Source organism: Pygocentrus nattereri, chromosome 18, assembly GCF_015220715.1.
Source record: "Pygocentrus nattereri isolate fPygNat1 chromosome 18, fPygNat1.pri, whole genome shotgun sequence".
Taxonomy (NCBI): Eukaryota; Metazoa; Chordata; class Actinopteri; order Characiformes; family Serrasalmidae; genus Pygocentrus; species Pygocentrus nattereri.
The window spans coordinates 16,878,670-16,896,871 of record NC_051228.1 but is presented as its reverse complement, the minus strand read 5'-3'; the positions used below and the strand labels follow the sequence as shown (position 1 = coordinate 16,896,871).

Below are 18,202 nucleotides of genomic sequence, written 5' to 3'. Positions count from 1 at the left end.
GGCTACTGTCAGAAAAAGAGCTAGATTTGAAGAAAGCATTCGAACTAGCTATCTCAATGGAAACAGCAGCTAAGGGTGCATCAGAGCTACAGAAGAAACCCCTAGAAAACGAAGTACATCAAATGTCCTTGAATGGGAAAAAGCAAAAATGCTACAGGTGTGGCAAATCCTCTCACCATACAAACGACTGCTGGTTCAAAGAAAAGACATGTAGGAAATGCCACAAACAAGGCCACATAGAAAGAGCATGCAAAACAGACCAAACTAATACCCAAAAAGAAAAATCTGGAAAGAGCAAAGGGTTTAAACCTAAATTAAAGGCCAAAGCAAATGAAATGCACAAAGTAACAGAACATTCAGATAACACACACAGCAGTGAGGAAGATGACTTGTCATGTTTAGAGCTGCATAACATAACTGAAGAAGACCGGAAAATAATATGGGTCACGACAACAGTGTCTGGAGTGAAACTTAAAATGGAACTGGACAGTTATCTCTAAGACCAACTATGACAGGCTGTTTTCTCACTTACCACTGAAAAAGACATCAGTGATGTTAAAAACGTACACAGGTGAAAAGGTGTCACCCAAAGGGAAACTTAAAGTGGATGTGGCCTATGGTGACCAAACACACAAGTTAGAGCTCTATGTCCTGAAAACCACAGGCCCAGCTCTACTAGGGCGTGAATGGCTGAGAAGAATTCACCTTGATTGGCATGCAATAAAAGCCCTGAATATCTCAACAAACCGCAAGAACTCCACCCGCAGCCCTGACCAGAGACTGTCACAGTTGTTGGAGGCTAATGCACACGTGTTTGAGAAAGGCATTGGTAAACTTAAACACCTAAAGGCCAAAATTGAACTTGAAAAAGATGCCAACCCAAGATTCCACAAAGCGCGCCCAGTGCCGTATGCACTACGTCCTATGGTAGACGCCGAACTGCAGAATTTGGAGGCATCTGGCATTCTCTCAAAAGTTGACTGGAGTGACTGGGCTACGCCCATTGTTCCCGTGATGAAGAAAGGAAAAAGTGAAGTGCGTATATGTGGGGACTTCAAGGTGAGCATTAACCCGGTGCTGCGCACAGTGCAGTACCCCCTTCCACGAATCGAAGACATCTTCTCATCATTGGCTGGTGGGCAGAAGTTTTCTAAGGTCGACTTGTCACAGGCCTATCTCCAGATGGAAGTGGAGGAGTCAAGCAAAAAGTTCCTAACCATCAACACCCATAAGGGACTTTACCAATACAATCGACTTGTGTTTGGTGTTGCTTCAGCTCCAGCCATCTGGCAAAGAGCCATGGACCAGATGCTCCAGGACATACCTGGAACACAATGCTACCTGGATGATATTATCATAACAGGAAAAGATGATGATGATCACTTCCAGAACCTGAGCAAAGTACTCACCAGGCTGAATGAGTACAGTCTACGGGCAAAGAGAGAGAAATGTGAGTTTTTCAAAAGAGAAATCTCATACTGTGGACATGTCATTGACAAGCACGGCTTACATAAATCACAAGACAAAATTGAAGCAGTACTGAAAGCACCTAAACCTGAAAATGTGTCACAATTGAGATCGTACCTGGGTCTCGTCAACTATTACCACAAGTTTCTACCAAACCTTGCTTCAGTGCTGTATCCACTAAATGCGCTACTGCAGACAGGAGTGGAATGGCGTTGGTCAGAAAAATGTGAAAGGGCATTTGCAGAAACAAAAAGACTAATAACATCTGACAAGGTACTTACCCACTATGATCCATCCAGACCCACCCGTCTAGCATGTGACGCGTCCCCGTACGGCATTGGTGCAGTCTTATCGCACACAATGGATAATGGACTGGAACGCCCAATTGCATTCGCTTCAAGGTCCCTTTCAAGTGCCGAACGCAACTATGCACAGATAGATAGGGAGGCCCTTAGCCTGGTATGGGGTATCAAAAAGTTCCACCATTATCTCTATGGTCAAAGATTTACCTTAGTGACTGATCATCAGCCCCTAGTTTCAATATTCGATCCACGGAAAGGAGTCCCAGTGATGTCAGCCACGCGACTACAGCGATGGGCCCTGTTCTTAGGAGCACACTCGTATGACATCGAGTTCAAGGGGACTAAACAGCACTGCAATGCTGACGGTTTGTCGCACCTCCCACTGTCAACATCTGTGGAAGAAATTCCATCAAAAGGTGACCCGGCTGAAATATTCCACACAACACTGATAGACCAGCTGCCAGTTACAAATGCCATGATACGAAAAGAAATGCGGAATGACCCAACACTTTCCAAGGTGTATGACATCACAGTACAAGGTTGGCCTGCCCATGGGAATCCATGTTTTCCTGAGTTTTCGGCAAGACGTGATCAGCTGTCAGTTTGCCAGGGGACCTTGATGTGTGGATCACGTGTGGTAGTGCCCTCCAAGCTTCGCACCAGAGTGTTGCACAGTCTACATGAGGGTCACGTAGGTACGGTGAAGATGAAAAGCCTGGCCCGTAGCTACGTATGGTGGCCAGGGATAGATAAACAAATTGAGGACATCACCAAAACCTGCCCAGGATGCCAGAGCATTCAAAACGCACCGCCACAGGCTCCCCTACATCTGTGGGAATGGCCGTCTGCACCCTGGCAGAGAGTGCACATTGATTTTGCTGGCCCGTTCATGAACTCAATGTTTCTCATAGCTGTGGACGCTCACTCAAAATGGCCAGAAGTAGTCTCAGTGAAATCAACAACATCCGAAAAGACTATTTCTGTTCTGAGAACCATCTTCGCCAGGAATGGCCTGCCTGAGCAAATTGTGAGTGACAATGGCCCACAGTATACTTCTGAAGAGTTTCAAGATTTCATGAAAAAGAATGGTATCAAACATTTCAAGTCAGCACCTCACCATCCAGCAACAAATGGGTTAGCAGAACGGTTTGTACCATCATTTAAAAAGTCCATAAAAGCAATGACAAAAGAAGATATCTCTCTACAACACAAAATTGACAATTTCCTTCTGGTGTACCGCAATTCTGTTCATGCAACAACCAATCAGACACCTGCAATGCTGTTTATGAACAGACAGCTGAGATCTCGCATTGACCTTCTGAAGCCAAACCTGAGGAGAGAAGTGCAGAACAAACAGTTCAGCAGTTTTTCGGGTGAAACGGCAAGAAGCTTCGCTGTGGAACAGCAGGTACTGGCACGTGATTACCGAGGGGACAAGTGGTCGCCTGGAAAGATAGTCACTAGGAGCGGCCCTCTGAAGTACGACGTGGATATTGGCGAGCATACATGGAGACGTCATGTGGACCAGCTGTTGAATGCTCAACCACAGACACTGGAGCAACCAGCACATCCACCTGATCTTGGAACCAACTCCGACCACAGTACAGTGACACCCACAGTGACAGAGGAAGTGCCCCTTACAGAGAGCACTCCACAAGTTCCGAGACGTAACCCTGAACGAAAAGATTGGATTTGTGAGTTCACTTATGGGACTTATGGACTGGAAAAAAAAAAAAGAGAGAGAGAAAAAAAAAAAAGTTTCAACATATGTCAACTGAATAACAGATTGTGTTAAATGCATTGACAATGTTATATGTTACTTTAGTTATGTAGCATTAATCTAAAAGGGGAGGAGTGTAGTGTATAGAGTGGATCTATTTACTTCAGCGGAACCACTCCCCTAGCTATTGAGTTTACATATAGGTTACCTGCCAGTGCAGTGATATGTGTACATTGAGACTACAGTGAATCTCAGTAAAAGTCATGTTCATTCTACCTCCGAGTTGAATCATTTATTCATGTTTACTTTGTTGAGTAAAGACACAACAACGGCAGTTCCAGAGGATGGAGTTGAACTTGATACTATATACCAGTATATGTAGAAGTGCAGTTTGAAGCTGGAATATTATTGTTTTTTTAATATTTTAACTGTTCAAGAGATTGATGGTTTGTGGGAAGAAGCTCCTTTGTAGCCTGGATGTCCTGATCCTCACCTGGCTGAAGCGCCGGCCTGAGCGAAGGAGCTGGAACAGGTGGTATCCGGGGTGAGAGGGGTCTGTGGAGATCTTCTCTGCACGCTTCCTGGTTCTAGAGGCATGCAGTTTCTTGCAGTGTAGGCAATTTAACCCCAATTGTCCTCTCTGCAGATCTGATGATCCGCTGCAGTCTGTGGAGGTCATGCTTGGTAGCTGAGCTGCCCCACACTGTGATGGATGTGATGATGACAGACTCTATGATGGCTGTGTAGAACCGCACCATCAGCTCCTGGGGCAGGTTGAACTTCCTCAGCTGACACAGAAAGTACATTCTCTGATGGGCTCTCTTAATGATAGAGCTGATGTTGCTGTCCCACTTCAGGTCCCTGGTGATTGTTGTGCCCAGGAACTTGCAAGACTCCACAGCCATCACAGTTCTGTCCAGGATGGTGAGTGCTGACAAGGCTGGGGGGCTCTTCCTGAAGTCCACCATCTTCTCCACTGTTTTCGCTGTGTTCAGTACCAGGCTATTGTGGCTGCTCCAAAAGGACCACCTGATTAAGATAAGATAAGATAAGATAAGATAAGATAAGATAAGATAAGATAATCCTTTATTAGTCCCACAGCGGGGAAATTCACAGTATTACAGCAGCAGCAGAGTAACAGGAGTAAGGCACTTAGTAGTAGAAACAGGAAACAGTGTAAACATTATCAACATTATAAATAATAAAAATTAAAGCTAAATCTCTAGACTATTTACAACAAAATAAGGATAATAATAAAATAAAATAAAATAAGAGTTGCATATAAATCTGTATTGCACTTAGCCTATTGCACAATGAAAAATGTTCGCATTCTGAATGTAAGTGTATATTGTATTGTATGTGGTCTACTGGGAGCAGTGCTGGTTGTACAGTCTCACAGCAGCAGGAAGGAAGGACCTGCGATAGCGCTCCTTCACACACTTGGGGTGAAGGAGCCGGTCACTAAAGGAACTGCCCAGTGCTGCCAGAGTCTCACGCATGGGGTGGGAGTCGTTCTCCAGCATGGATGCTAGCTTGTTCAGCATCCTCCTTTCTCCCACCGCCTGCACTGGGTCTAGAGGAGTCCCTAGGACCGAGCCGGCCCTCCGGATCAGTTTGTCCAGTTTCTTCCTGTCTGCAGTGGAGATGCTGCCGCCCCAGCAGACCACTCCATAGAAGATGGCTGATGCCACCACTGTGTCGAAAAAGGTCCTCAGGAGTGGCCCCTGCACTCCAAATGACCTCAGTCTCCTGAGCAGGTAGAGTCTGCTCTGTCCCTTCCTGTAAAGTGCAGCTGTGTTGTCTGACCAGTCCAGTTTACAGTTAAGGTGCACACCCAGGTACTTATAAGAGTCCACTCTTTCAATGTCCGTTCCCTGGATGTTCACTGCTGGAGGGGGATGTGTGCGCCTGCGGAAATCCACCACCAGTTCTTTGGTCTTCCCTGCATTGATCTGTAGGTGATTCCGCAGACACCAGTCCACAAAGTCCTGAATCAGTTCTCTGTACTCTCTGTCGTCCTCATTTGTGATGCGGCCGACGATCGCTGAGTCATCAGCGAACTTCTGTAGGTGGCAGTTGGGTGAGTTGTACATGAAGTCTGCAGTGTACAGGGTGAAGAGGAACGGTGCTAACACCGTCCCCTGTGGGGCCCCTGTGTTACAGACCACCATGTCGGACACACAGTCCCTTGTCCTCACATACTGTGGACGGTTGGTGAGGTAGTCCAGGATCCAGTGTGTTAGGTGATGGCCCACCCCTGCCTGTTCCAGCTTGTCCTTCAGGAGCCCAGGCTGTATGGTGTTGAAAGCACTGGAGAAATCAAAGAACATGATTCTCACAGTGCACCCAGGCTTCTCCAGGTGAGAAAGAGCTCCATGCAGCAGGTAGATGATGGCATCATCCACCCCGATGCCAGGCTGGTAGGCAAACTGAAGTGGGTCCATAGATGAGCTCACCATAGGGCGGAGTTGTCTAAGGACCAGCCTCTCCAGTGTCTTCATCAGGTGTGACGTCAGTGCCACCGGCCTGTAGCTGCTGAGGTCTTTTGGGTGCTGTGTTTTTGGCAATGGCACCACACAAGATGTTTTCCACAATTGTGGTACTCTCCCCAGCTTCAGGCTTGTGTTAAAAATGTGCTCCACTATCCCGCACAGCTGATCTGCGCAGGACTTGAGGAGCCTGGCACTGATGCCATCCGGCCCTGTAGCCTTCCTCGCCTTGATCTTCCTGAGCTCATTTCTCACCTGGGCCATTGTGAAGGTCAGACTGGAGCAGGGGGGGTGCTGAGTGTTGGAATGCGTGAACGGGGTGTTACGACAACCAGCAGAACCAGTGGGGGGTGGGTGTGAGCTGAAAGTTGTTGTGCTGGGGGTGGTTGTGAGAGAGGGGGTAGAGCAGCATGTTGGAAGTGCCAGACAGGAGGGTTTCAGCAGAGATGTCTGTGTAGTGGGAGGGGCGGGTGAGTGATCAAACCTGTTGAAAAACAGATTGAGATCGTTCACCCACTTTTGGTCCCCTACTGCTTGAGAGTCGGACTTCTTGTGGCCAGAGATTGCTTTAAGGCCTTTCCAGACTCCGCTGACATTATTCTGTTGTAGTTGTTCCTCCATCTTCCTCCTGTAGCTAGCTTTGCCCTCCCGGATCTTCCTCCTCAGCTCCTTCTGCACCGCTTTCAGCTCCTCCTTATCCCCTAATGTAAAGGCCCTCTTCTTCTCCTTCAGAAGAGCCTTTATGTTGGGGTTAATCCACGGCTTGCTGTTAGAGAAACACCGTACAGTCCTGGTGGGTACAGTGTTCTCCACGCAGAAGTTCACATAGTCCGTTACGCAGTGTGTGAGGCTGTCTATGTCCTCCTCCTCAAGATCACACAGCACTTCCCACACCGTTGTATTAAAACAGTCCTTCAGAGCCTCTTCAGTTTCCTCAGACCATTTCTTTACTGTGCGGGTGACTGCTGGTTCCCTCTGTACAACAGGTTTGTACACAGGCAGGAGATGAACCAGGTTGTGGTCAGATCTTCCCAGGGGAGGGAGGGGTGATGACCTATATGCCTCCTTTGTGTTGGCATAAAACAGGTCCAGGATTTTATTGTCTCTGGTGTGGCAGGTTACATACTGGGTGAAGGTGGGCAGAGTGGAGGACGGAGAAGCGTGGTTGAAGTCACCGGAGATGAGAAGGAGGGCTTGAGGGTGCTGAGTCTGCAGTCTGCTCACAGATGAGTGCAGGATCTCACAGGCAGTCTCAGCGTTGGCGGAGGGGGGGACATACGTAGTTACCGTGATTACATGCGAATATTCCCTGGGCAAGTACAGGGGTCTCATGCTCACGGCTAACAGCTCGATGTCCTTACAGCAGGTTTGCTCTTTGATGGTGATGATCAACCACCCGTCTGTAAGCAGACTCGTTGTCCTGTCCTCTTCACACGCCTTGCATAAATTGACAGGCAGATAACTCCATCCCCAATTACCACGCAGACAGCAATGATTGCAACTCGATGCTCTTTAATGTGGCAACTGGCAGTAGGGTAAAACTGACAAAGGGAAAACATACAACCAATAAAGTGTCAACAGTCGTGTACTAATACGATAAATAAGTTGTCTAAATCAGAAAAGATAAACATAAAATCACACCAGTAAAGAATTTCTAGATGTACAGGATGCATATGTAGCTAATAATATATATATATATATATATATAATATATGCCATGTACGTTTCTCTGCTAAAGCTAGCCAGAACATGAGGCTGACATGACTTACTATCCTCATTTCTCAACTTGACCAATGCCACACAACAGGTGCCAATACACTTATATTTACAGAAATGATGAACCAAAAGTCCACATTAACATACCAACGATGCCTTCAAATGCCCAGATGTCAGGATGGTGACAGATGAACAAGGCCTGAGCTTCTTTGCCTTGGTGCCCACTGATGACGTCATCAGCGAGAGACACACACATGATCCAAACACTGATATAAAATCTACCAGCAGGGGGAGCTAACAACAAACAAAATAACTGATAGTGAGGCAGCACACTCCCTGCCTGGTATCCCTAGATACCATAAAGATTACCATAGCGCCGCTCCTGGATAGAAAGTCACTTTGCCTGATTGTCAGGGGAGAGCAGCAGGACTAATTCAGTCACGGGCCTGAGGAACAGCTTTGTCCCATTCTGTGTGCTGATCTTCACCTCTACCTTACGGACTCTTCCGTCCTTGCTGGGAAATACTCGAGTTACGACTCCTAGCGGCCAGTCATTTCTCTTTGAATGGCAGTCTCTAATGAGCACCACGGATTCAGGTGCAATGTTTGGCCGAGTGGATGTCCATTTCTTTCGTGTCTGGAGAGTACACAAGTACTGTTTTTGCCATCTGTCCCAGAAAGTACTAGCAAGGCATTGCACTTGCCGTCACTGCCTCTTGTACATGTCTTTGCTGTCGAATTCACCTGGAGGAATGGGATGAGGGCCACATTTCTGCGTGAGTAGCATGGCAGGCGAGAGAATAAATGGATCATTTGCATCTGTAGAAAGAGGCACCAGAGGTCTGTTATTCACAATAGCCATTACCTCGGCCATAAAGGTGGTGAGCACCTCATGAGTGAGCCTAGAAGGCCTTGACTGGAGAAACATTGAGTCCAGGATTTTGCGGGTGACGCCAATCATCCTCTCCCATGCTCCTCCCATGTGAGATGAATGAGGCGGGTTGAATGTCCAGGTGCAGCCCTTTTCTGCAAGGTACCTCTTCACCACATCTCCATCAACATTGGAAGGGATAGTTAGATCTTTGCATGCTCCAATGAAGTTTGTTCCCCGGTCAGAACGGATGTGTTTGACTGGTCCACGGATTGCAAGGAACCTTCTCAGAGCGTTTATAAAACTTGAGGTGTCCATGGACTCTATAACTTCGAGATGGATGGCTCTGATGCTTAAGCAGGTGAATAAGACAGCCCATCTCTTACTCTCGGCATGGCCACCCCTTGTGCGGCGTGCAGTGATGGTCCAAGGTCCGAACACATCAACACCAACATGTGTGAAAGGTGGTTCCATGCTCAATCTATCAGAAGGTAAGTCAGCCATTTTCTGAACTTCACAAGTCCCCCGAAGCTTACGGCAGGTGATACACTTGAAGATGTAACTGCTTATACATCTTTTGGCACCAACAATCCAGTATCCAGCTGAGCGAAGATTGCCCTCAGTGAAATGGCGTCCTTGATGTTGTGACTCAACATGGTAATGCCGCACAAGGAGGGATGCAACATGATGCTGTTTTGGAATGATCAGTGGTCTTTTCTCTTCATGACCCAACTGAGATTCCTGTATGCGTCCTCCAACTCTTAATAGGTTATCCTCATCAATAAATGGGTCTAACCTTCGCAGAGGACTGTCCTTGGGGAGGTCTTTTTGGTCCCTGATGCACTGCATCTCTTTGGCATACATTTCCTGCTGCACAGCTTGAATGATGACATTTCTGCTTTGGGTCAGTTCCTCCACTGTAGAGGGTGTCTTACAATGATGCCACCCTTTGCAGGTTCCTGAAGGATTCTTCGAAGTCTTCTTGAAGAGGCATGCAATGTGTCTCAAACGAGATATGACACGAATCAGAACTTTCCAGTTAGAAAAACGTCCAAAGTGCTGAGTACCCAGATGATCTTCATGGGTGGTGGTGAACACTGTCACCTGTGGACGAATATCCTTATCCTGTTCTGGGTCCAGTAGTGCAAAGATAGATGGTTTGTGAGGAGTTTTCTCTGGCTGAGATAAGAACACAGGCCCAGAAAGCCAGTTGGTGTCTTTCAGACGGGCAGCTGGGACAAACCTTGTGGCATGGTCGGCGGGGTTGTGTTCGGTGGACACATAATGCCATTGCTGAGGTAGTGTTCCTCTTCTGATACTCTGGATGCGATTGTTGACATAAACATAAAATCTCTGCCTCTCATTGAAAATGTAGCCTAAAACTACCTTGCTGTCTGTATAAAAGGTGACAGCATCAAACTTGACGTCAATCTCACTGGTTATAAGCTCTGCCAAGTCCACGGCCATCACAGCAGCACACAATTCTAACTGTGGTATGGTTTGTTCTGGCCATGGAGCTAATCTCGCCTTGCCTAATATAAAGCCTGTGTGACAGTTCCCTTTTCCATCTGAGATCTTTAAATAGGCAACTGCTGCTATTGCCTTCTCTGAAGTGTCCGAAAAGACACAGAGTTCCTTGCACGATCAGCACGATCGTCAATAGGGAAAGCTTCCATAACCTCTCTGCTGTTTGAGGCTATTTTATGTAGCTTGAGGTTGGAGCTAGCTAGCATCTTCTGCGTTCTTTTGAGCAAGTTTATGGCCATCTCTGGAGCGGGTAGGGACTTCAGTCCGTCATCAACATAAAAATCACGTTCGACAAACTGCCTTGATTCATCGCCAAACTCTCGCTCCCCTTCCTCAGCAGCTCGTCTGAAAGAGTTAACTCTGCTCTAACTCTGCTCTAAGCAGACTTTGCAGCAAGCATAGCTACTGTCCTTGGCAGTTTGCACAAACAACTTGCTCCTCTTATCGGGACAACATTCTGTCCAGAACCATTTGTTCTCTTTCGTAGGTAAGATTATCGTACACAGAGCAGAAGCCCCCCTCCTTTGGGCAGTTCCGGTGGTCCGTGAGTGTCAGCTTAGCATTTCATGACTGTTAGACAACTTATTTGGGTCCACCCTGTTTGCTTGTACGCAACAGGGCAGGACGTGTTTGTATAAAAGAAGGAGTGCCCTTCTTTCTTTGTGCAGAAGACTTAATAAACTCTTTGATTGATTACGAGAGTGGTTCTGTCTTTCTGCACCGAGCGCTCCCGCTGCAACTGAGACTTTCCACAGGACAGGTGATCCACTCTCTGGTTCCTCTTCATGAACGGACCAAAAACGGTCGGTCCTTTCATCGTCTGAGACAGTAAATGGCCACAGCTGGTGATGGACTATTACCAAACACATGCACTTTCATGCAATGTTCTGTGATGCCATTTTCCAGGTTGTTGTCCTCATACCAAAGGAATCTCAAGAAATTTCTGTCTTCTGGCCTGACAACAAAACAGTGGAACATCTGTTGTATGTCCACTGTAATGGCAACAGAGTCTTTCCTGAAACGGATAAGTACCCCAAGAAGACTGTTGTTGAGGTCCGGGCCGGTCAAGAGGACCTGATTTAGTGAGACTTTAGTGAGCACTTGAATCAAAAACCACCCGAATCTGACCTGGTTTCTTTGGGTGGTAAACCCCAAAGGAAGGAAGGTACCAGCATTCTTCATTTTCCCCAAGGGGAGATGTTATCTCTGTATGTCCACTTTCAAATATCTTGTCCATAAATGAGATGAAATGCTCCTTCATCTCAGGCTTCTTGTTAAGGGAGCGGCGTAGTGCAAACAGACGGTCGACTGCTAGTGACCTGTTGTTGGGAAGACCAGGTCGGTGCTCCCTAAATGGTAGAGGGGCAACCCAACTGCCGTCCGTGTCTTTATACACTCCCTGTTCCATAATCCTCAGAAAGAGTACATCCTCGACTGAAGGGCCCCTCTTATCATCAGTCTTTGTCTGTTGAAAGACATTACATCCCAGGTGCTCTCCGTAGTTCTCACAAGTGGGACTTTCCACATAGACAGGTTGAGGAAGACCTGGGGCTTTTATGCTGTGGCACTTTTCCTTCACTACATAACGATTGGGGCATGGTTCAAACACAGAGCAGCGACCATTGTTGGTATAGTAGGTGCTCACAATGGCTGGCTTGTGGACATTTCCCAGACAGACATTACCAACAATTACCCACCCTAAGTCCAGTCTTTGTGCATAGGGGGAGTCATGTGGCCCATTTATCTGTTTCCGTACCTTATGGATCCTTATGATGTCTCTGCCTAACAGGATCATGATTGGAGCTTGAGGATCGAGCTTAGGGATCTTGTGTGCCACAGTCTGCAAGTGTGCATGGTACAGTGCTGCATCTGGGGTGGGAATCTCAGAGCGATTATTTGGAATGGTGTTACACTCTATTAGTGTCGGTAGAGAGATAACAACCTGTCCGTCAATGGACTCCACTTGAAACCCATGTGCTCTTCTGCCTGCTGTCTCTACAACACCTGCACATGTCTTAAGGGAGTAGGGAGAGTCTTGACCTTTGATGTTGAAGAGCTCAAAGAACTCAGACCTCACTAGTGAACGATTACTTTGATCATCCAATATTGCATATACCCGGATAGCTTTTTCCTGCTGGCAAGCAGGGTAGACCTTAACGAGACAAATCTTAGAGCAAGACTTTCCAGTGAGGTCTCTCCCGCAGATTTGAGTACATCTTGAGGAGATGGTAGCTTCTTCACCACTGTTCCCTTTCTCCCCACCATGCACAGATGCTGGGGTTTGGGACTCTGAGGACCAAGGAACAGGTCCTGGGTGCAGGGCTGAGACATGGCTATCACTCCCACATTCAGCACATTTTATGTTACTGTCACAGTTCTTGGCTAAATGTGCTGATGAAGCACAGCACTTATAACAGATACCATGTTGCTTTAACAGTGCTTTCCTGTGCTCAATGGACTTCTCCCTAAATCCTCGGCACTTTGGTAGAGGGTGTTGTTTGTTATGTACAGGGCATAGCTTTACAGGATCCACTTTACTCCTGTGCATTGTGTCAGCCAAAGGCACATGAGGAGACACTTCAGTCTTGTGGACCGTGATTGAAGACCTCTGACCGCTGTACTTAGGGACTGATTTTCCCAATAGTGGTGGGTCGTTACCACTTGGGAGCAAAGAGAAGCTGGGATCGTTTCTCATCTTTGCCTGCTGACAAATGAAATCCACAAAGTATCTAAACGGTGGGAAAGGCACTTTATACTCCTCCTTGAACCTAGAGCCATGTGCGAGCCATTTCTCTTGCAAATTATATGGTAGCTTGTGCACAACTGGGTCGATACCCCGGGCTGTGTCTAGGTAGGCGAGTCCTGGTAGGTCTCCATCAGATTTTGCAGCATCAAGCTCCAATAACAAGTCACCTAGCTCTTGTAGCCTTTTGTGATCCTTGTTAGAGATCTTAGGGAAACTGTCCACTCTCTGGAACAATGAATTCTCTATCACCTCCGGTGACCCATAGCTCTCATCAAGCCTGTCCCAAGCCATTGTAAGTCCTTTATGTGGGTGATGAACGTGCACAGCTCTTATCCTTCTCACGTGTTCAGCTGACTCAGCACCTAACCACTTCACTAAAAGGTCCATCTCTTCGCTATTTGTAAGGTTTAGACCTCGTATTGCATTCAGGAATGATGCTTTCCATGCCCTATAACTCTCAGGATGATCATTGAACTGAAGAAGCCCTGACGACACAAGTTCCCGTCTTGCGAAAAACCTGACAAAGCGTGACATGCTTTGACTCTCTGCAGGATTATGTCCTGTGTTTTGTTCAAGCGGAGAATGAGGTTGATTTCGGTCATTAAATGTCACTTTGTAATCCACATGGGTCATGCCTTCTTTAGGACTTCACTGCTTCTGGGGTTTTCTATCTGAAGTTTGTGATATATGAGCGTTGGTGTACCCTGGTTGACTTCCAGCCAAGGAAGCACTCTCCTGAGGATGTTGGTCACAACTAGGTTCTTCAGCTTGGCCAGGAGACTGTGTAGTAGCTTCGAAGGAATGCAGTAGAACAGTGCCTGGTCGATTAGTAATGTTAGCATCAGCCCCTGAGGGTGCTGAAAACTGAGAGGTAGTGTGCTTTGTATGCTCTTCTACATAAGCTTTTGTGCGCTGCATTGGATCATGGGTTTGTAGATCGATTTTGGAGCTAAGTTTCTCACTAAGTTGCTCATCCATGGCTGCCTCTAACGCTTCAGCTTTAGCCAAAGCAGCTGCAGCCTTCCTTTCCAACTTAAGCGTGTCCAGTGACACCTCTATGCGCATGGTCTCTACCTTTATGGATGCCTCAAAGCGTGCTTGTTCCATTTTGAGTTGGCTTTCCTTTTCTGCAAATGCCGCCTCTGCTTTAGCAGCTTCTGCTTCAGCATGAGCCAGTGCGGCAGCTGCACTGGTGGTGGAGCTACGTGACCGCTTGGATGTAGAAGAACCTGAGACCTTAGACCTTGTCCGTAATGACTGAGCGCCTGTCGTTTCCTTGTCTGACATCTCGGAAAAGACGTAATGTTGTACTCCAGAAAGCGACGTTTTACTGTCCTGTCCTCTTCACACGCCTTGCATAAATTGACAGGCAGATAACTCCATCCCCAATTACCACGCAGACAGCAATGATTGCAACTCGATGCTCTTTAATGTGGCAACTGGCAGTAGGGTAAAACTGACAAAGGGAAAACATACAACCAATAAAGTGTCAACAGTCGTGTACTAATACGATAAATAAGTTGTCTAAATCAGAAAAGATAAACAAAAAATCACACCAGTAAAGAATTTCTTGATGTACAGGATGCATATGTAGCTAATAATATATATATATATAATATATGCCATGTAAGTTTCTCTGCTAAAGCTAGCCAGAACATGAGGCTGACATGACTTACTATCCTCATTTCTCAACTTGACCAATGCCACACAACAGGTGCCAATACACTTATATTTACAGAAATGATGAACCAAAAGTCCACATTAACATACCAACGATGCCTTCAAATGCCCAGATGTCAGGATGGTGACAGATGAACAAGGCCTGAGCTTCTTTGCCTTGGTGCCCACTGATGACGTCATCAGCGAGAGACACACACATGATCCAAACACTGATATAAAATCTACCAGCAGGGGGAGCTAACAACAAACAAAATAACTGATAGTGAGGCAGCACACTCGTCACCATCTCAGATGAGACCAATGACTGTAGTGTTGTCTGTATACTTCAAGATTTTGACTGAGGGGTCCATGGAGGTACAGTCATTCATGTACAGTGAGAAGAGCAATGGTGAGAGGACACAACCCTGTGGAGTGACTGTACTGATGATCTGAGTGTTTGAGGTGAACTTTCCCAACTTCATCTGCTGCTCTCTGCCAGTGAGGAAGTTGGTGATCCACTGGCAGGTGGGGCTTGGCAAGCTGAGTTGGAGTGGTTTGTTGTGTAGCTGGGACGATTGTATTAAAGGCTGAGCTGAAGTCCAAGAACAAAATTCTTGCATACGTTCCTGAGTGTTCAAGCTGTTGAAGAATAAGCTGGCGTCCCATGTTTACTGCGTGGTCCACCAACCTGTTTGCCCAGTATGCAAACTGCAGGGGGTCTAGCAGAGGATCTGTGATGTTCTTCAGATGAGAGAGCACCAGTCTCTCAAAGGCTTTCATGACTACAGAGGTCAATGCAACGGGGTCTATAGTCGTTCAATCCTGCGATTCTAAGGGACAGTGATTACACTTCAATTCCACTACACCGGTCGCATTATCAAATACACTTGCTGTGTTTCAGCTGCAGTTCAATCAACATAAACACTCAACTAAACAAACCACCCACTCCACTAAACATGAAAGTGGATGGTGAATGGAGGGGATATCAACAGAGGTTGGTGCTCAAATACCTTTTGACTTTCAATGTAGGTAGACCACTCTGTCTCATTTGTAGAGACGGTTTTGCCATAATTAAAAAATCAAAGACTAGGCACCATTATGAGACAACAATATTCTGGAGAGTTGGATAGAAAACAGACAAAGTGTAAATATGTGATGTTCTATTTGTAATAAGAACAGTTCAGTCTATCATGTCAGGTGGTCTGACAACAGGACACCCATGGAAATGTTGAATTGTTTTAATAATGTATATTTATTTGAAAAAATGTGAGTATAAACTCAAATTGACGGACAAATATTTCTATGAGTGTCTAAGTAGATACCTGTTTAATCTGAAATTAGTCTGAAAAGTCAGGCGGCTCTAACAATCAGTCAGATGGAGCAACCAGCCGAGCACAGTGTAATAACTGAAACAACAAGTTAAAGATTTTGTATTACTTTACATTAAGGGCACATGATCTGCCAGTAATTAAGGCATTTACTAATGAATGACTAATCAGAAAATAATGAGTCATTCATCAGGAACAAATGAATAAGTCGTATATAAACAACCACAAGACTTAACCGCTAACGCATGTACTAATATATGAAGATGAAGGTAATAAAGGCTTTATTCAGTGCCTGAATTTATTAGGAAGTCATGTGTTAATTAATGTTTGTTGTCACATGATCCCCCTCAGACATATTATGCCTATCAAAGTCAACAGTTTTTTTTGTAGCTCCATCCTCTCATCATCTTGTCATCATGATATGTAAGCAGCCCTTGTATTTGCCTGTTTCTGTCTGTGAGGTCTTGAGTTTATTGCTTTTGGTTTCTTATGTTACCTTGTCTGTTTCTTCCCACCAAGTGACTGTTTAATAAAATTTAATGCTTTATTTTGCAACAAGTTCTCATTTTGCCATAGTTTTAACTCATCTTTCATGTTAATAATGTGACAGGTTTTAACTCCTATATTGATACATAGAGCCTCATGAGGGAATGGTTTATCCCACAGTTACCAGTGAACTCAGAAATTAGTTAATTATTGATAGGGAAAGTGCAGTGCCTTTCTCCTTGGGTCATAAGAATCCTTAATTGTATGCACATTTTTGTGCTTTCCCTATTCTAGTACATCTGATTGAACTGCTAATTTACAAGCTCCTGTTGTGCTGGTTGAGGCGTGTCAGAGTGAGAAAAATACAACACTAGGCAGTGTCAACTCTCAATTCACTATAAAGAAAGCAAAGCATACCGATGACTCAAGATGAATTCATGATATTTGTGCCCCCTAAAGTAAAGTGATGAACCAATCTCACTTCATTACTGATTAAAAGCTAACAGAATAAGAGTCCCGGTCAAAGGAGGGATAACAAATGAACCAAGCAGCATAAAATCAACATGTGATTTTAACCAGCCAGAATAGACGTGCCTGACGCCACATATTACTACTAGAAACAGGGTTTGGCGAAGGCCAGTAGAACATTACCTGTCTGACTGCATTGTGCCAAAGTTTCATGGAAGAGGGATAATGCTATGGGGGTGTTTTTCAGGGGTTGGCCTAGACTCCTCCGTTCCATTGAAGGGAAATCTTAATGCTTCAGCTCACCAAGACATTTTGGAAAAGTGTAGCTTTTCTAAACTTCTAGCTTTGTGGCAACAGTTTGGGGAAGCCCTTCTCTGTTCCAGCATTACTGAGCCCCAGTGCACAAAGCAAGGTCCATAAAGGTATGGCTGGGTGAGTTTGATCTGGATGAACTTGACTGGCCTTCACAGAGCCCTGACCTCAACCCTATCGAACACCTTTGGGATAAACTAGAATAGAGATTGTGAGCCAGACCCTCTCGTCCAACATCAGTGTCTGACCTCACAAAAGCTCTTCAGTATAAATGGAAAAATACCCACAGACACACTCCAAAATCTTGTAGGAGTCTTCTCAGAAAAGGGGATGCTGTTATGGCTGCAAAGGGTTAAAATAGTTTAGCCTCTCACTGTGAGCTGTTTATCTGCTTCTAAATGCTGTTACCACACAACAACTCTGTTTCTTTTTCTCTTGGCGTCTGCAGTGACATATTTGTTTCTAGCAGTATCTGAGCTCAGGACTGTCTTTTTCTCTAAGCTATTGGTAACTAGCAAAGATATTTTCTCTAGATTGACAAACCACTTCTTGTAAGTCGCTCCTATATAAGAGCGTATGCTAAATGCTGTAAATGTAAATGTAAATTATAATAATGTTGGAGAGAATACAGTACAGCTCACTAATCACAAACACTTATGATAAAAAAGTTACTTTTATGGTATTAAAACAGCCTTCAGGGTAAATCTGGACAAACATCTGACTGACTGCTGTGAAAGTTCACAGATGACGTTGTTATGGGCACACAAGCGACACATTCTAATGGAACCTGTTTGTCTACATAAAAATCCCTCTTTATCCTGCATTCGTTTGTGCCAGGTGCACCCCTATTCACTGTAAAGAGCAGGCAAAAGGTAAAGACCGTAAACTACAGGACGAGCACAGAGCAACACAAACAGGAACATAAGGAACTAACAAGACAAGAAATTTTGAGAATGAGGAACAAGGCTAGAAAACAGGGGAGCTCAGAAGGACAGAGAAATGCAGATAATGTAACACATGCAAACAACTAGACCACATAAAATTGAGGATGTATATAAAAAGATGGTTCTTTAGTAAAGGCAGCTGTTCTATATAAAATCAAGAACACTCA

The 18,202-nt window shown here is 45.5% G+C and overlaps 1 protein-coding gene across 1 annotated transcript; it reads left to right on the top strand.

The window, feature by feature from the left end:
* Positions 1-325: 325 nt before the first annotated feature.
* LOC119266016 (uncharacterized protein K02A2.6) lies at positions 326-3,602 on the top strand. The gene is made up of 2 exons (XM_037547474.1): positions 326-3,436; positions 3,595-3,602. Exons 1-2 carry the CDS (start codon positions 553-555, stop codon positions 3,600-3,602), a joined length of 2,892 nt encoding a protein of 963 aa, XP_037403371.1. The 5' UTR covers positions 326-552.
* Positions 3,603-18,202: the final 14,600 nt, after the last annotated feature.